We start from the raw sequence: 13,347 nt of genomic DNA, 5'->3' as shown, positions 1-13,347 counted from the left end.
GGTGAGTTAGTGCAATTATCCAAACATTGTCGTGCCAATATTAGCAGGTTTCATCAATATAAATTGGACAAGGGGATTGTGGTCATTTGGTCAAAAAAAAGCTTTAGTTTCAGTGTTTTCATCATTGGCGATGTAATTTTGCAAAATTGGCACAACAATTTGCAAGTGAAAAATGAGAATAACTAGTGAAGTTAGGCCACGTTTAGATACCCACAAGATTTAGATTTAGATTTAGATTTCCCACATTTGCAATTTAGATTTGGAACTAGATCAAATCCTTAGATTTCTTAACCTGACAACGGTGAAAAAAAAATCCGATTTTCAATTCTGTTTTGCAAGACATTATTTGGAAATCAATATTTGTGGCCAGTACCTTCACTCTTGGTGCTCCTCGACCTTGCTACTGCAGCATCCAGACATGTCCCTCCCTCTATCTATCTCAAACATCATGAGCATGAGGATGATTGATGTATTTTGTATCCAAAACTCAAATCCAAATCCAAATACAAATACAAAAACATGAGGTATTCAAAGGATACCCACAAGATTTAGATTTGGATTTCTGACTTTTGCAGTTGAGATTTGGAACGAGATCAAATCCTTGGATTTCCAAATCAGCTACAACGGTAAAAAAAAAATGCAATTTTCAAATCTGTTCTGCAAGACATTATTTGGAAATCAATATTTGGGGCAATTACCTTCACCCTCGCTACTCCTAGACCTTGCTACAACAGCAGCGAGACGTCCTTCCCTCTCTCCCTCTCGTCCATGAGCATCAAGATTATTGACGTATTTTGTATCCAAAACTCAAATCCAAATCCAAATACAAAAGCATGAGCTATCCAAACGTGGCCAAGGGCATTTTGAGGATTATGTGGAAATAAAGAGCTTATAAAATCTTCTTTCGTTTGTGAAATTTTCTACCCGTTGAAATAACATATCCAACTCCTTGATTTTTCTGGGTAGACAAGGGATTACGCCACTCGTGAGACGAATAGCACCTAGGTAGATATTTTGAGGCTCCATCAAGAAAATTTTAGGGAAATGATATTTCTACTCCCTTAGTATTTTCACCCCATCTGGTTACAATTGAGCATGTTTATTTAGGGAAATGTTATCAGCACTACTGTATATTGATGATGGCACTCCTCACTTTATTAAAAGTGGGGTATGGCCCGCACCATAGGATGATCCAAACCGTCCATTGGATGTGCCACATCATAAATAGATTGTGCCCCGAAAATCATTTACATATGTTAATCATAACCCTCCGATCTGTAGAAGAACTGGATATTATGGAAACCTTAAAGATCGGAGGGCTAGGATCATCCTATGGAAATGATTTTTGAGACACAAACTATTTATGTTGTGTTCCATCACATAGACGGTTTGGATCATCCTATGGTGAGGGTCATTCCGCACATTTAATAAAGTGAGGAGTGCCATCATCAAAATACGGTAGTGCTGATAACATTTCCCTTTTTAAGGGATTTGCTGCAAATATGACACCGAAATTATACCTCACCCCCTTTTCACAGTATTTTCATTCAATTTGTTTGTTTGATTTTTCCTGAAAAAGGGGTGGAAATATCATTTCCCGTGAAGATAACCTTGCACTCCGTCGTTTGGACAACGGATAGTGCAATGCCTTTGGTTCATGAGAGTTCTCGTGGGTGTTTTGGTCACTAAACTTAAGGGGCAATAATTGAATGGCCATTATTGAGAGGCACTTCTATAAAAGTCTAGGGCCCATATATGGCCGCCGGTTGCCTGATGTGGAATGGAGAAGTCCAGGACACGTGTCAGTTTTCACTGCCCCCGGTCTAAGGTAGATGGTAATCTTAGTCGGAATAATTTGTAGCCCCACCTGAGATCTGATTATGGGAATAACAGGAGGAGGAGATGCAAGTAATCAAAGTAAGAAGCACACGAAGAGAATAGAAAGAGGTATACAAATATGAGGCAGACAAGTGTCACGGGGATGCAGTTGGTATTAAGATTAGAAAGTGGCCTTCCTATTTGGCTGATAGGTATTGTAACTGGTATTCCTGTGATTGGTTCAATAGGTATTTTCTTTTACGGTTCATACCCGGGTTGGGCTCATCCCTGTAGTGATCGGATGAGAACTGGCTCGCTATTCGACTTTGATCGTTATGGACTGGTACCGAGATCGAGTCTTAGGCAAGCATACCTAATTTCATGAAATGCACTCATGTAGTGTCTAATTCTTTTTCGTAATCGAAAGATATGGGTAGAAATATCTATTGATAAGCTATTCGACGCTTGATATTCCTTCAATTCATGCTGATCAAGGGGAACCATCAATTTCTAGTATTCAGAGTTTGCCTTGATTGGTACTGCTCTTGCGGCCCGCACCGAAACAGTGCTTTCCCCCTTGATGTCCAGTCAATTGGCGCCTCAACGCATTTTGGGGAGAACCAGCTAGCTCTGGGTTCATTTCATTGCGTCTTCAAAAGTAAGTCAAGAGCACTTTTGATGGGCACTCCTATCCATGGTTTTAAATTTCGGTCAGCAACTGAAATCAGCAATACCTGAAACGTTACTTTATTTTGGCCGAAATTTCGGTCAAAATTTCGCTTATCCCAAAATTGTCCTAAATTTAAGGGTTTCACCCAAAAATCATGTTTTTTTTTTTACAATTCTTTAATATTATCCTGAAATTTCAGCCGAAATTACTGAAATTTCAGTAATTCTGGTCGAAATTTTGTACGGGTTAAAATACCCGTTGATTTCGTCGGATTTTGACAGAAATTTTGAAATTTCGGCCGATATTTCGGTTTTGGTGAGGACCGAAATGCATTCCAAAACAGAAATTTGAAACTATGCTCCTATCTACTGGGTTGCCTAATCCTTTAGAGAGTCAGTCCCTTGACATGCTAACTCCCCTTAAGCCCAGCAGGCTGTGGGTTGGAACCTTAGTAGCTTGTTGGAGGGCTATATGATGACTTGCTTGTGTGTGTGAGGCATAGCATGAAATCCTTGGAGTTCGTGGGCTTGCTCTAAGGCTTTGTTTGGATACCACATTCCGGGCATCCTCAGGGAATTCCCTGGCAATTAAAAGTAGAGAATAATGCACTTTACAAGCCCTTTACCATGTTTGGTTGTCATTTGCACCAAGTAGTTCGTCGGCGCTATCGGGTGACTGTCAGTAAGGTGGCATCTCCGTCGTGCGCTTCAGAAATAACCCATAAAGTAAGTTATTTTGCAAGTAATGTTCCAGAATCTCACCCCCCCCCCCTCCCTCTCCGTCTCTCCCCCCTTTTGCCACCCTTCTGGCCAGCCCCTCTCCGCCCGCCACCTCCATCCATCCATACCCTCACGCCCCCTCTACCAGCCACACGAAGAAGATTACACTATAGCAAAATCGTAATGGACTATAACAAAGGGGGAAGGTATACGAGGAAGCTGTTTTTTAAATTTAATCTACGCTTTTAAATCATTTTTACTTCTTTTTAAGTTTTTTACTACCCATATTCTAATTTTACCCACAAACAAATAGGGGAAACCTTAGGTAAGTCCCGAGGATTTCATTTCCTATCTCCTTCCTGTAGTTCGCATTACCTTGGAGCTAAGTTGCATCCAAACAGAGCCTGAGAGAGCTTTGACTGCAGACTATGACTTTTCCAAATGGATGCTCCAATTTCTTTGGTCAAGCAAGGGAGGGGAGGGGGGGGCAAATGTTAGTGAAATATGTTTGATCTACTCCTCGCTTACTCCTCAAACGCCAACCCCTCAGAAGTCGAAGTGATGGATCCTCTTTAATTGCATGGACTACGAAGGATCTCTTTGAAAAACTTTTCTTCAAGTTTAACAGAGGAAGAGGAAGAACTGATTTTCTTTCTTTAACATCGAGAACAACCCTTTTGGGAAATATGAGAGAAAGAGGAGATGGAGAAAATTCGTCCAACCACTCCTCCCTCTCTATTTCAATATGAGGAAGTCTAAATTGAAGGGAGCCCTTGCAAAAAAGAGGTGAAAGGGCTCCCCCATTGGCTGCACATCACCATCATGTTTGACTTTTCAGCCGTTATTAATGCATGATGGTGATGTGCAGCCAATAGGAGAGCCCTTTCACATCTTTTTTGCACGGGTTCCCTTCAGTCTAGAATTCCTCTTTCAATATATATATATATATATATATATATATATATATATATATATAGAGAGAGAGAGAGAGAGAGAGAGAGAGAGAGAGAGAGAGAGATTTTATATGGTGAATGCGCATGTAGATCGGTCTTGGCTGTACTATCATTGATATTTGATTGTGTTGCTATTAAGTCAAATATCAAGGGCGGTACTTTTGTTATACCACTAATACCGATCTACATACGCATTCACTATATAATCTCTCTCTCTCTCTCTCTCTATATATATATATATATATATATATATATATATATATATGAGAAAACGGTTCCTACACATATGTGTAGAGAGTTCTCTACACACTAGCTTAAAATACAGTGGGGGCCCACATTGTTTGGGTGATCCAAGCCATCCATTTTAAAGGCCCTCACATAGATAGGGTGTCTACAAAAAAATCAGATCCATAGGATCATCCCAACCCTACGATTTGTGGAGGTAAAATGGATGTCTTTAAACCTTCACAAATTAGTCCATTTTTTGCCTCCACAGTTCGAATGGTTAGGATGATCCTATGGATATTATTTTTTGTGGACACCCTATCTATGTGAGGGCCTTAAAAATGAATGGTTTGGATCACCCAAATAATGTGGCCCCCACTGTATTTTAAGCTAGTGTGTAGATAACTTATCTACACATATGTGTAGGAACCGTTCTCTCTCTCTCTCTCTCTATATATATATATATATATATATATAGGGATTTGCTAAGGCCCATCACAAAAGGCTTTTCGTGACTGGTTTGTCGCACTTCAGACCAGCCACAAAAAGCCTTCTGTGATGGACCCTAGCAATTCCCATACACACACAGATATATATATATATATATATATATATATATATATATATATATATAGAGAGAGAGAGAGAGAGAGAGAGAGAGAGAGAGAGAAAAGATTAGATGCTTAAGCGTTGTAAGTTTGGTACGCTAGAGTTTGTAAGTGCCATTCTATTGGCTCTCAAATGGGCCTCATAACAGCTCAAGCGATGAAAAAAAATGAGAAACCCAAATACCTATCTCGACAGAAGCTCTCTCTCTCTCTGAGAAAACCATTCTCGCCGAAGCTCTCTGAAATTCCAAGGGTGGTCCCGAATTGGCAACTAATGAGGAGGTAAAAAATTAAGTTGCTAACAAGTTTTAACCTTTTTAAAAACTCAAACCCAATTTTGAAGATTAAGAGATCAAGATGAAATTCAAGCACACAAATTAAATCTAAAGGTGCAATGCAAATGTAAAGCAAGAGATTAAGAGAGAATGCACCCGAGATTTAAAGTGGTTCGGTCCTCCAACGCGAGGCCTACTCCACTCCACCAACCAAACCCGTTGATGGCTTCACTATTCGATCTTCTTAACTTTGGCGAAGATCAATGCCGATTACAATTCCGAATGCCTTTAACCTTGGTGGCAATCTTCACCACGGAGAGTGGGCTCCGCTTCTCCGAACACTCGCCCGAATACAATCTTGATAAAGAAAGAAAGAACTAAAAACAATCCCTCACAAGGGTTTACAAATTGTAGAAGATGTACAAATTTGAGCCTAATGATCCAAATCCTAATCTTAGAGGATGAGAGGCATAAACAAGCTTTAATCACTCTTTGGATGTTCAAATGAAGTTTTAGAGTGTTAGGATTAATTATTGGGAAGTTTGGAATGCCCATATTTATAGAAAAACCCAAATATGACCGTTCAAGGGCATAGTGGTAATTCCTGCGAAAATTCCCAACGGCTATAATTCTTACCGTTATAGTGGTCTCGGAGTTCCAAGAGATTTTCTCGGAGTTCCGAAAAAAAATTTCGGAGTTCCGAAAAAAAATTTCGGAGTTCCGGGAATACAAACAAAAATTGAGAAAATGTTACTCGACCATTTCTCGGAGCTCCGGGGAATGTCTCGGAGTTCCGAGCTCGGAGCTCCGAGAATTATCTCAGAGTTCCGAGAAGCCTATGTCAAGCATATTTTCAATTCTTGTTTCTTGGCTTCCAACTTTACACCAAGTTGGGATTGTTATGAGGGTACCAAAGTGTTGGAACACCACAAGGACAATCACTTAAACATTTAGGGTGTATTAGATTGCTTTATTTTTGCCTCTTAAAATCTAAATTAGGATTAGATCTTATACAATCTAAATAGACTTCGATCTTCAATGCGATTCTTCAAGTCTTCATTTGTCTTGGATCTCCGATGACTTTGGCCTTCCGAATGTGGTCAAATGAGTGCTTCTTGGCCTCAATCCAAGCAATCTTGTTTTTAAACAAACATGATCTACAACTTAGACAAACAAACACATTGGTGATCTTAAATCACTTGTGTATTGGAATCATCAAAATAAGATGGGAATTGCCAAGGTGGGAACCATTGGGCTTACACACTCTCTCTCTCTCTCTCTCTCTCTCTCTCTCTCTCTCTCTCTGACTCAAGTGTCCATCTCCGACTGGCTCCACCTTCTTGAACTCACATATATGTGTTTTCCATTTTTTTGGGTTTAATGATATTCTAGGGTTTCGTTTTTTGTTTCTTTGTTCGGAAGTAGATCTGTGTTGTTTTGAGGTTTTTGAAAACCAAATTTTCAATGGATTGAAGGGATGGATTTCCTATTTTTTTTCTTCCACTGATTGCTTTGGGTTTGTGATTTTAGGGCTGGATTTAGGTTGTCCGAACATTTTTCTCTCCGAAACTCTCTCTCCGACTCTCATGACGATCTCCGACGGGCGCCACCTTCTTGAACTCACATGTATGTTTTTTTTCCTTTTTTTGGGTAAAATGCCATCTAGGGTTTCTTTTTTTGTTTCTTATGGATTAAACACATCTGGAGGAAGTAGATCTGTGTTTGTTTTAGGTTATTGAAAACCTGACGTTGAATGGATTGAAGGGATGGATTTAGGATTTTTTTTCCATAATAAAATAAAAAAATCTATGTTTTCTTTCGCTTTTTCTTCACTGATTGCTTAGGGTTACTGATTTTATGGATAGATTTAGGAGATGGAAGGGATAATACAAATGAAGAATGAATAAAAAAAATGAAGAGAACAGATCCGTTGATTTGATTCCTCCACAGGTTCTGGAATATGTAAATCTGAGCTCTGAACCACATCATGTGAATGTGGTTCAGGTTCGAGTTGAAACTGTTGAAAGAATAGGCTTTTACTTGATTAACTTTGGCCATCTTTCCAAAGGTGACTCAATTGAGATCTAGGAACTGATGAATAAGATCTACAGACAATGAATTTTTTTTAGTTAGTCACTTTTTTTTAATGGTATTTAAAAAAGTAATCTTATGCCTTTAGTTTACAGAGAAGGTATGCAATCGAGGGTAAGTGATGAAGCAATGAGTGGATCGACAGACAAAAAATTGGAGATGATTCCATTCAGTTGGTTTAGTTACCTGTGAAGATAAAGTATTTTCAATGGTTTTTCTTCCTCTTTCTTTTGTTTTGTTACCTGTGAAGAGTAAAATCTGTTGTTAGAAAATTCTTTTGTGAGATACTCTATAGCTCAGGTAGGGTCAAATTTTGTTTGAGGCTTTATTTGAGGGTTTCGATTGATGTCAATTCTGCATTTGTTAATTTTTTTTTTATGATGTTGTAAATCAAATTGTGTTGATGAGCAATGTGCTACTCTCTGGTCCACTTTGTTATCTTTTATCATGCATATTTAACAACTATTTTGAAGATATGATGTCGTTTGAGAGTTTTGTTCTGTTTACTTACGAATGCTGCCTTTCTTGATTTGCATGTTAGGGAAACTACAGAAATGGCTTCTTCAAGCAGCAACAGTGCGAACACACTTCGTACAAGCGCAACCGTCAAGACCTGTCATTGTAAGCAACCACCAGCTCGTTTGATTACCAAAACTAACATAAATAATAATAGAGGTTGCTCATTCTACATGTGTGCTGCACACTATGTGAGTAACTTTATTTATGATTACCTAACTTATTGCTGAGTGATTACCTAATTTGTTGCTAAGTGATTACCTAACTCTTAAAGAACATGTAGGGCTACACATGCAGGTATTTCCTTTGGGCTGACTGTGAGGTAGACGGGCCTGAGGCAATCAAGGAGGAGTCATTGTTTCATAATGAACACGAAGTTATTAGCAAGGATAAAGCGACAGAAGAACGGATTAAAGCAATCGAAAAAGAAATTACGAGCCTCAAAATTGAGAACGCAGTGCTTAAAGTTGAAACTACGAGGTTCAAGAATGAAAACACAGTGTTCAAAGTTTTAGGAATTGTAGGGTTTTTGTTTTTCAATGTAGGGCACCACTGATGGAGAAGTGTGGCTTCAAAATGAAAACACAATGTTTAAAGTTTTAGGAATTATAGGATTTTTATTTTTCAATGTAGGGGATCACTGATAGATAAATGTGGTTTCAATGTGTATGGATTTGGTTGTACTGTTCGAAGATCGCATTCATTTCCATTGTTGGGCCCTTAATAAGCTTACAAATGTGTCAAGTACTAACTACATCATGATCTTATTAGTTGGAAAATTATTTTTCTATTTAAAAAAGTCCTCTCTCTCTCTCTCTCTGAGAAAAAGATGTCGAGGTGGTATTAGAAATTTTAAGTCATAGAAAATAGGCACTTCTCCGGATTGTACTTGTCCCAGCTGGTGAATGCCGCATTTTCTTGGGTCAATAGACCCAAAAGCAATAACGTTTATATAGTTAAATTAAAAGAATCATTCCCATGTTTTCATTTGATTTCCTTTTAAAAGATCAGGTGGTGATCTTATACCTGAGATTTCTATACAGGCATGAAGTAATTATTATCTTATATGGATCCATCTCAGAAGAAATTATTATCTGATTGGATTTAGTCTAGCGGATTTCTCAACACCTAATACTACACACTTCAGTGCATGTAAAAGGATTCTCCAATGTAGCAAAGGAATGATGGGCCATGAAAACATTATAACCCTATTGGTAAAATTAAACTTGTTGGCTATATAGATAGTTACTAGGTAGGAGCATACTTAGCAAAACGTGATTCAACAAACTCCTTTGTAAATCGAACCGGGCTTATCAATTATGTTAGACCATCTTACTAGAATTAGTACTTAGATCCTCTTTGTTTTGAATTTTGATTAGCGATTGTGAATCCAGAACCAATTATTGCACTCAAAATTAATCCAAAACAAATAGGACCTTGCTGATCTGAAAAAAAAATTTAAAAGAAAGGATAAAGCATTTGATAAAGAAGCCATGGATGAAAATTGGATCATCCACTCTTACATATACAAAAGCAAAGATTGTGTACATAAAAGGACGACTGCCTGTATTTGATAAGTGAATTATATTTGATAAGTGAATTAAGGGAGATGATATATGCACCCCTTTGCTTTGATAATCCTTTGAATTTGAATTTTCGTTGTTGTAGCATCCTCAAGCAGCCAATTATTGAAGTCTAGAATAACTTAGACACACATAATGAATAACTACTATCATTTTCTAAAATGAACAGAACCATTCAATGTTATCATTTTCTACATAGATCAAGTTAGCAAACCTGTTTCAATACACCTGTTTGGAGTAGAGATGAAAGCCTTTTCTCATAAAAATCCATTACAACTATAAAATCAAGTTTACATATAAAAGTAGCTTCACACATAGATCCAGTTAGCAAACCTTATAGCAAACCTGTTCTATACACCTGTTTGGAGTAGAGATGAAAGTCTTTTCTCACAAAAATGCATTACAACTATAAAATAAAATTTACAAATGGTGAAGTAGCTTCACACACGTCTGGGCTGCAAGTTTAACAAGAATATTAGGTGAAAGTTGAATATGAACACTTCTGGTAGCCCAACATCACTGAAAAGACCTGAATATTTCTTAACTCCAGCCCTGAAAAGACATGAAGAATAATGTCATCAAATAGTGTTCTAGCTTTTATGCAAAGTTATCAAGAATAATGTGAGGGGAAAAAAACACTTCAGAACTCGAAGAAAAAGAAACATAGACTAACCTACTCGGTGTCTACTCCTCCACCTGCTCATCTTCCTCTTCCTCCCCCTCCTCTCCATCTTCTTTCTTTTATGTTTCTATTACCAAACACAAGAACATATTATTATTAAGGAATAGTTTAAGGAGTTTTTATATGGTGAAAGGCAACTCACATATTTGATCCAATAGCAGCTCACATATAATTGGATCGAACACATATATTTGATCCAACAGCAGCTCACATATTTGATCCAACAGCAGCTCACCAAACACAGAAGCTATTGTTGGATCAAATATCAAGGTTGGTACTTCCACTGTACAAGGGCCTGATTGTTGTAAGGCCTTGCACCATATAATTTTTCTAGTTTTAGAAACTTATAACTTAAAAAAGCACCATGTACAGACCTTAGAGTTCTTTTTACAAGTCGACGCATAATGTCCTTGTTCCCCACAGGATTTGCACGTCCTCTTCTCTGGTTGGGTTGCAGAGGTCTCTATGTTAGATTTCAAAAGTGTAGCATTCTTCAGTCGGCTCTCTGTCTTCGAAACTAGGGGGTCTCGAATTGTAATTTTAGGCATTTGACTGACACAGATGTTAGACTGGACTTGGCTACCAATGATTGGTAACTCACTTTGCACCAACTCATCTTTCTTCCTTTCTTCTTCTTCAGCCCAAAGGGCACTACAAAAATCTTCCATCCTATTGATTACATCCTCCCTCTTACCTGGTCCATCTATAAGTCGTTGCCATGTTGAGATTAGACACCACCTCTTAAACGGATTCATGCCATTACTCTCTTGTGTGCTTGTAGGTAATATACCCCCCTCGATATCTTGCCTCAATAGACCATCTCCTTTACATATAACGCTCAGGGACCTTTCTCAATTGTTTAAGGTAAAAAATACGAAGGATATGTTGACATAATATCCCTTCCATCTCAAACATAGCGCACTCACATGTCGTGGTCACTCCGTCAAAATCGTCATGTTGTACCTTGCACCATCTACTCTTCTGATCATTTCTGAGACCTTCAGAATACTCTTCCACTGCCCCTTCATTGCTCAACTGATCATGCCAACAGTTGGTACTACCCTTCAACTCATCCTGAAATTTGTTAAACATAATACTCGTATAGAATTTACAGGCCTCTTCTTCCAATGGGCTATTCGTTTGCATCTTAGGAATTGAATATTTTGACTTGAAATCATCTTCGGCTTCAGTTTTACCGCGTTGAACCAGTGCCCTTTCATAGGCATTCAAGAACTCATGTAAGCCAGTGTTGTTGTTCACATATCCATCAAAGTAGGAATTCATGCTTTCGCTGTGCTGACTTGATTTCATGCCTGCAGTGAAAGTGGTTCTCCAATATGCCTGCATCCAATGTTCTCGTAGCTCCCACATCCTAGACAACCATTCATTCCCACCAATTTCATATTTGACCACCAAATATTTTCATTTGCCCTCACACTCCTCTATTTTTTCGAATGAAAACACCGATTATAATTACGGTAAAAATCACTATCGGTATCCCGCATTTCTACAACTTTCTCAACTAGATGCTTCCATATGTGCCACTAACAAAACCTATGGCGTGTATCTGAAAAATCTCTTTTAATTGCATTTTTCATAGCCAAGTCCATATCAGTTATTAATGCACCCGGAGCTTTACCATGCATGCACGTCCACCACGGCTCAAGTACCCAACAAAATGTCGCATCTGTCTCGTCGGCTAGCAGTGCAGATCTAAAAAGGGTCGACTGTCTGTGGTGGTTCACTTCTGTAAACGGTGCAAATGGCAGAGAAAGTCTATTTGTTTTGAAGGTAATATAAAAAACAATGACATCGCTGAATGTCATGTACGCATCCCTCGCCCTAGAGTCATCCCAGAACATGGATCGGAAGGTCCCATCCGTGTCTAACTTCATCGAGAAAAAGAAGTTTGGGTCTTCGGATCGTTTCTTTTGCAGATGGTTGGCCACTAAGACAGATTCTTGCCCCAAATTATTTTTCCTTTTTGCTCTCAAATGGGCAATAACTTGATTTGTTGAGAGCTCACATGTTACTCCATCATGGGTCGAATTCATGGTCTTTGCGATCTTAGATTTAGGCATTTGTGTCTCATTTAGACAATTTATCAAAACCTTACAACCTTCACTCTTATGAAATCAGTTATGGGAACGAAGCATTTTGGTTTTCAGTGGGGAGGTCAGCTCGTGAGAATCCGTCTTCAAAAGTCATCACTACCCACATCTCAACTCTAAGTTTGATGATCATCCTAGCTTTACAATCTAGTCTCACGCGCGACGCTCCCTCATTTCCTTGCCATTATCTATCTTGCCCTTATCCCTTTTCACCCCCTCGCTGTCACATACAAACTTCCTCGATATGACCACCTTTGTCTTCATTGAAGAGGATGTAATGGATTTTCGTACCCCAAAACCAGTGGCCAGCCCATAAGCATAGTAAAAATCATAGGCGGATTCCCATCTATCAAACGCTTGTCCCACAAAAGGCATATTCACAATACCCTTCTCACCATCAAATTTTTTGGGTGTACTAAATGTACCATGGCTAACCTCATCTCTGTCATTTACATCCGTCTCTGCCCATTCAAGATTATCTTCATCCAGATTAACACCATCATCAACCATAAGTAAACCATGAGCATCAACTTCTTCAATAGCCAAGCCGCATGCTTGCAACAAAGCGTCGTCAACCAAACCCTAGGGTCTACCATCAACTCGCTCAATAGGTATCCCACATGGTTGTGAAGAAGTTGGATCCATTTTAGGTACCTAAAAACATGGAAGTTTGAGAAATATATCCACCAAACAACATGGAAATTAATCAAAGGTAGATCAAAGAAAGCAACTTGAAACTATAGATTTTGAAAATTTTGTTAGAGAAACAGAGGATATTGAACCCTAACTCACAGAACATTGAGAGCCTCTAAGGACACCCTTCAATCATATCAAAAAAGATGAATCCACTTCAAATTACCTACAAACTAAGGAAAAAAATGAAAGAAACAGGTTTCAGAACATTCTTTAAGCAATATACAAAAAAATGTCTAGATTTCATATGCTTCAGGAAAATCACAAAATACAAACAAAATAACAAAAAAAGGAAATAAAAGATCTCTTAAAACTAAAACAAGCAAAAACCTGATCTAGAAAAATCACCAAAATTTTCATCAAAAAACACCCGGAAAAGAAGAGAAAGTCATGTTAAAAAAAT

At 38.3% G+C, this 13,347-nt stretch overlaps 1 protein-coding gene across 1 annotated transcript; it reads right to left on the bottom strand.

Annotated features, from left to right (window-relative positions):
* Positions 1–10,965: 10,965 nt before the first annotated feature.
* Positions 10,966–11,511, bottom strand: LOC143891012 (protein FAR1-RELATED SEQUENCE 5-like). Its single transcript, XM_077395674.1, has one exon. The coding sequence runs from the start codon at positions 11,509–11,511 to the stop codon at positions 10,966–10,968; it is 546 nt and encodes a 181-aa protein (XP_077251789.1).
* Positions 11,512–13,347: the final 1,836 nt, after the last annotated feature.

This window comes from Tasmannia lanceolata, unplaced genomic scaffold (genome assembly GCF_043159265.1).
Source record: "Tasmannia lanceolata isolate RefF3 unplaced genomic scaffold, GAP_Taslan_0.1 ptg000002l, whole genome shotgun sequence".
Taxonomy (NCBI): Eukaryota; Viridiplantae; Streptophyta; class Magnoliopsida; order Canellales; family Winteraceae; genus Tasmannia; species Tasmannia lanceolata.
The sequence above is the reverse complement of the archived record's forward strand: the minus strand, read 5'-3'. Positions and strand labels throughout refer to the sequence as shown.

Coding starts and splice junctions, on each gene's coding strand:
- LOC143891012 (XM_077395674.1), bottom strand. CDS start 11,511: ATGTGGGAGCTACGAGAACATTGGATGCAGGCATATTGGAGAACCACT.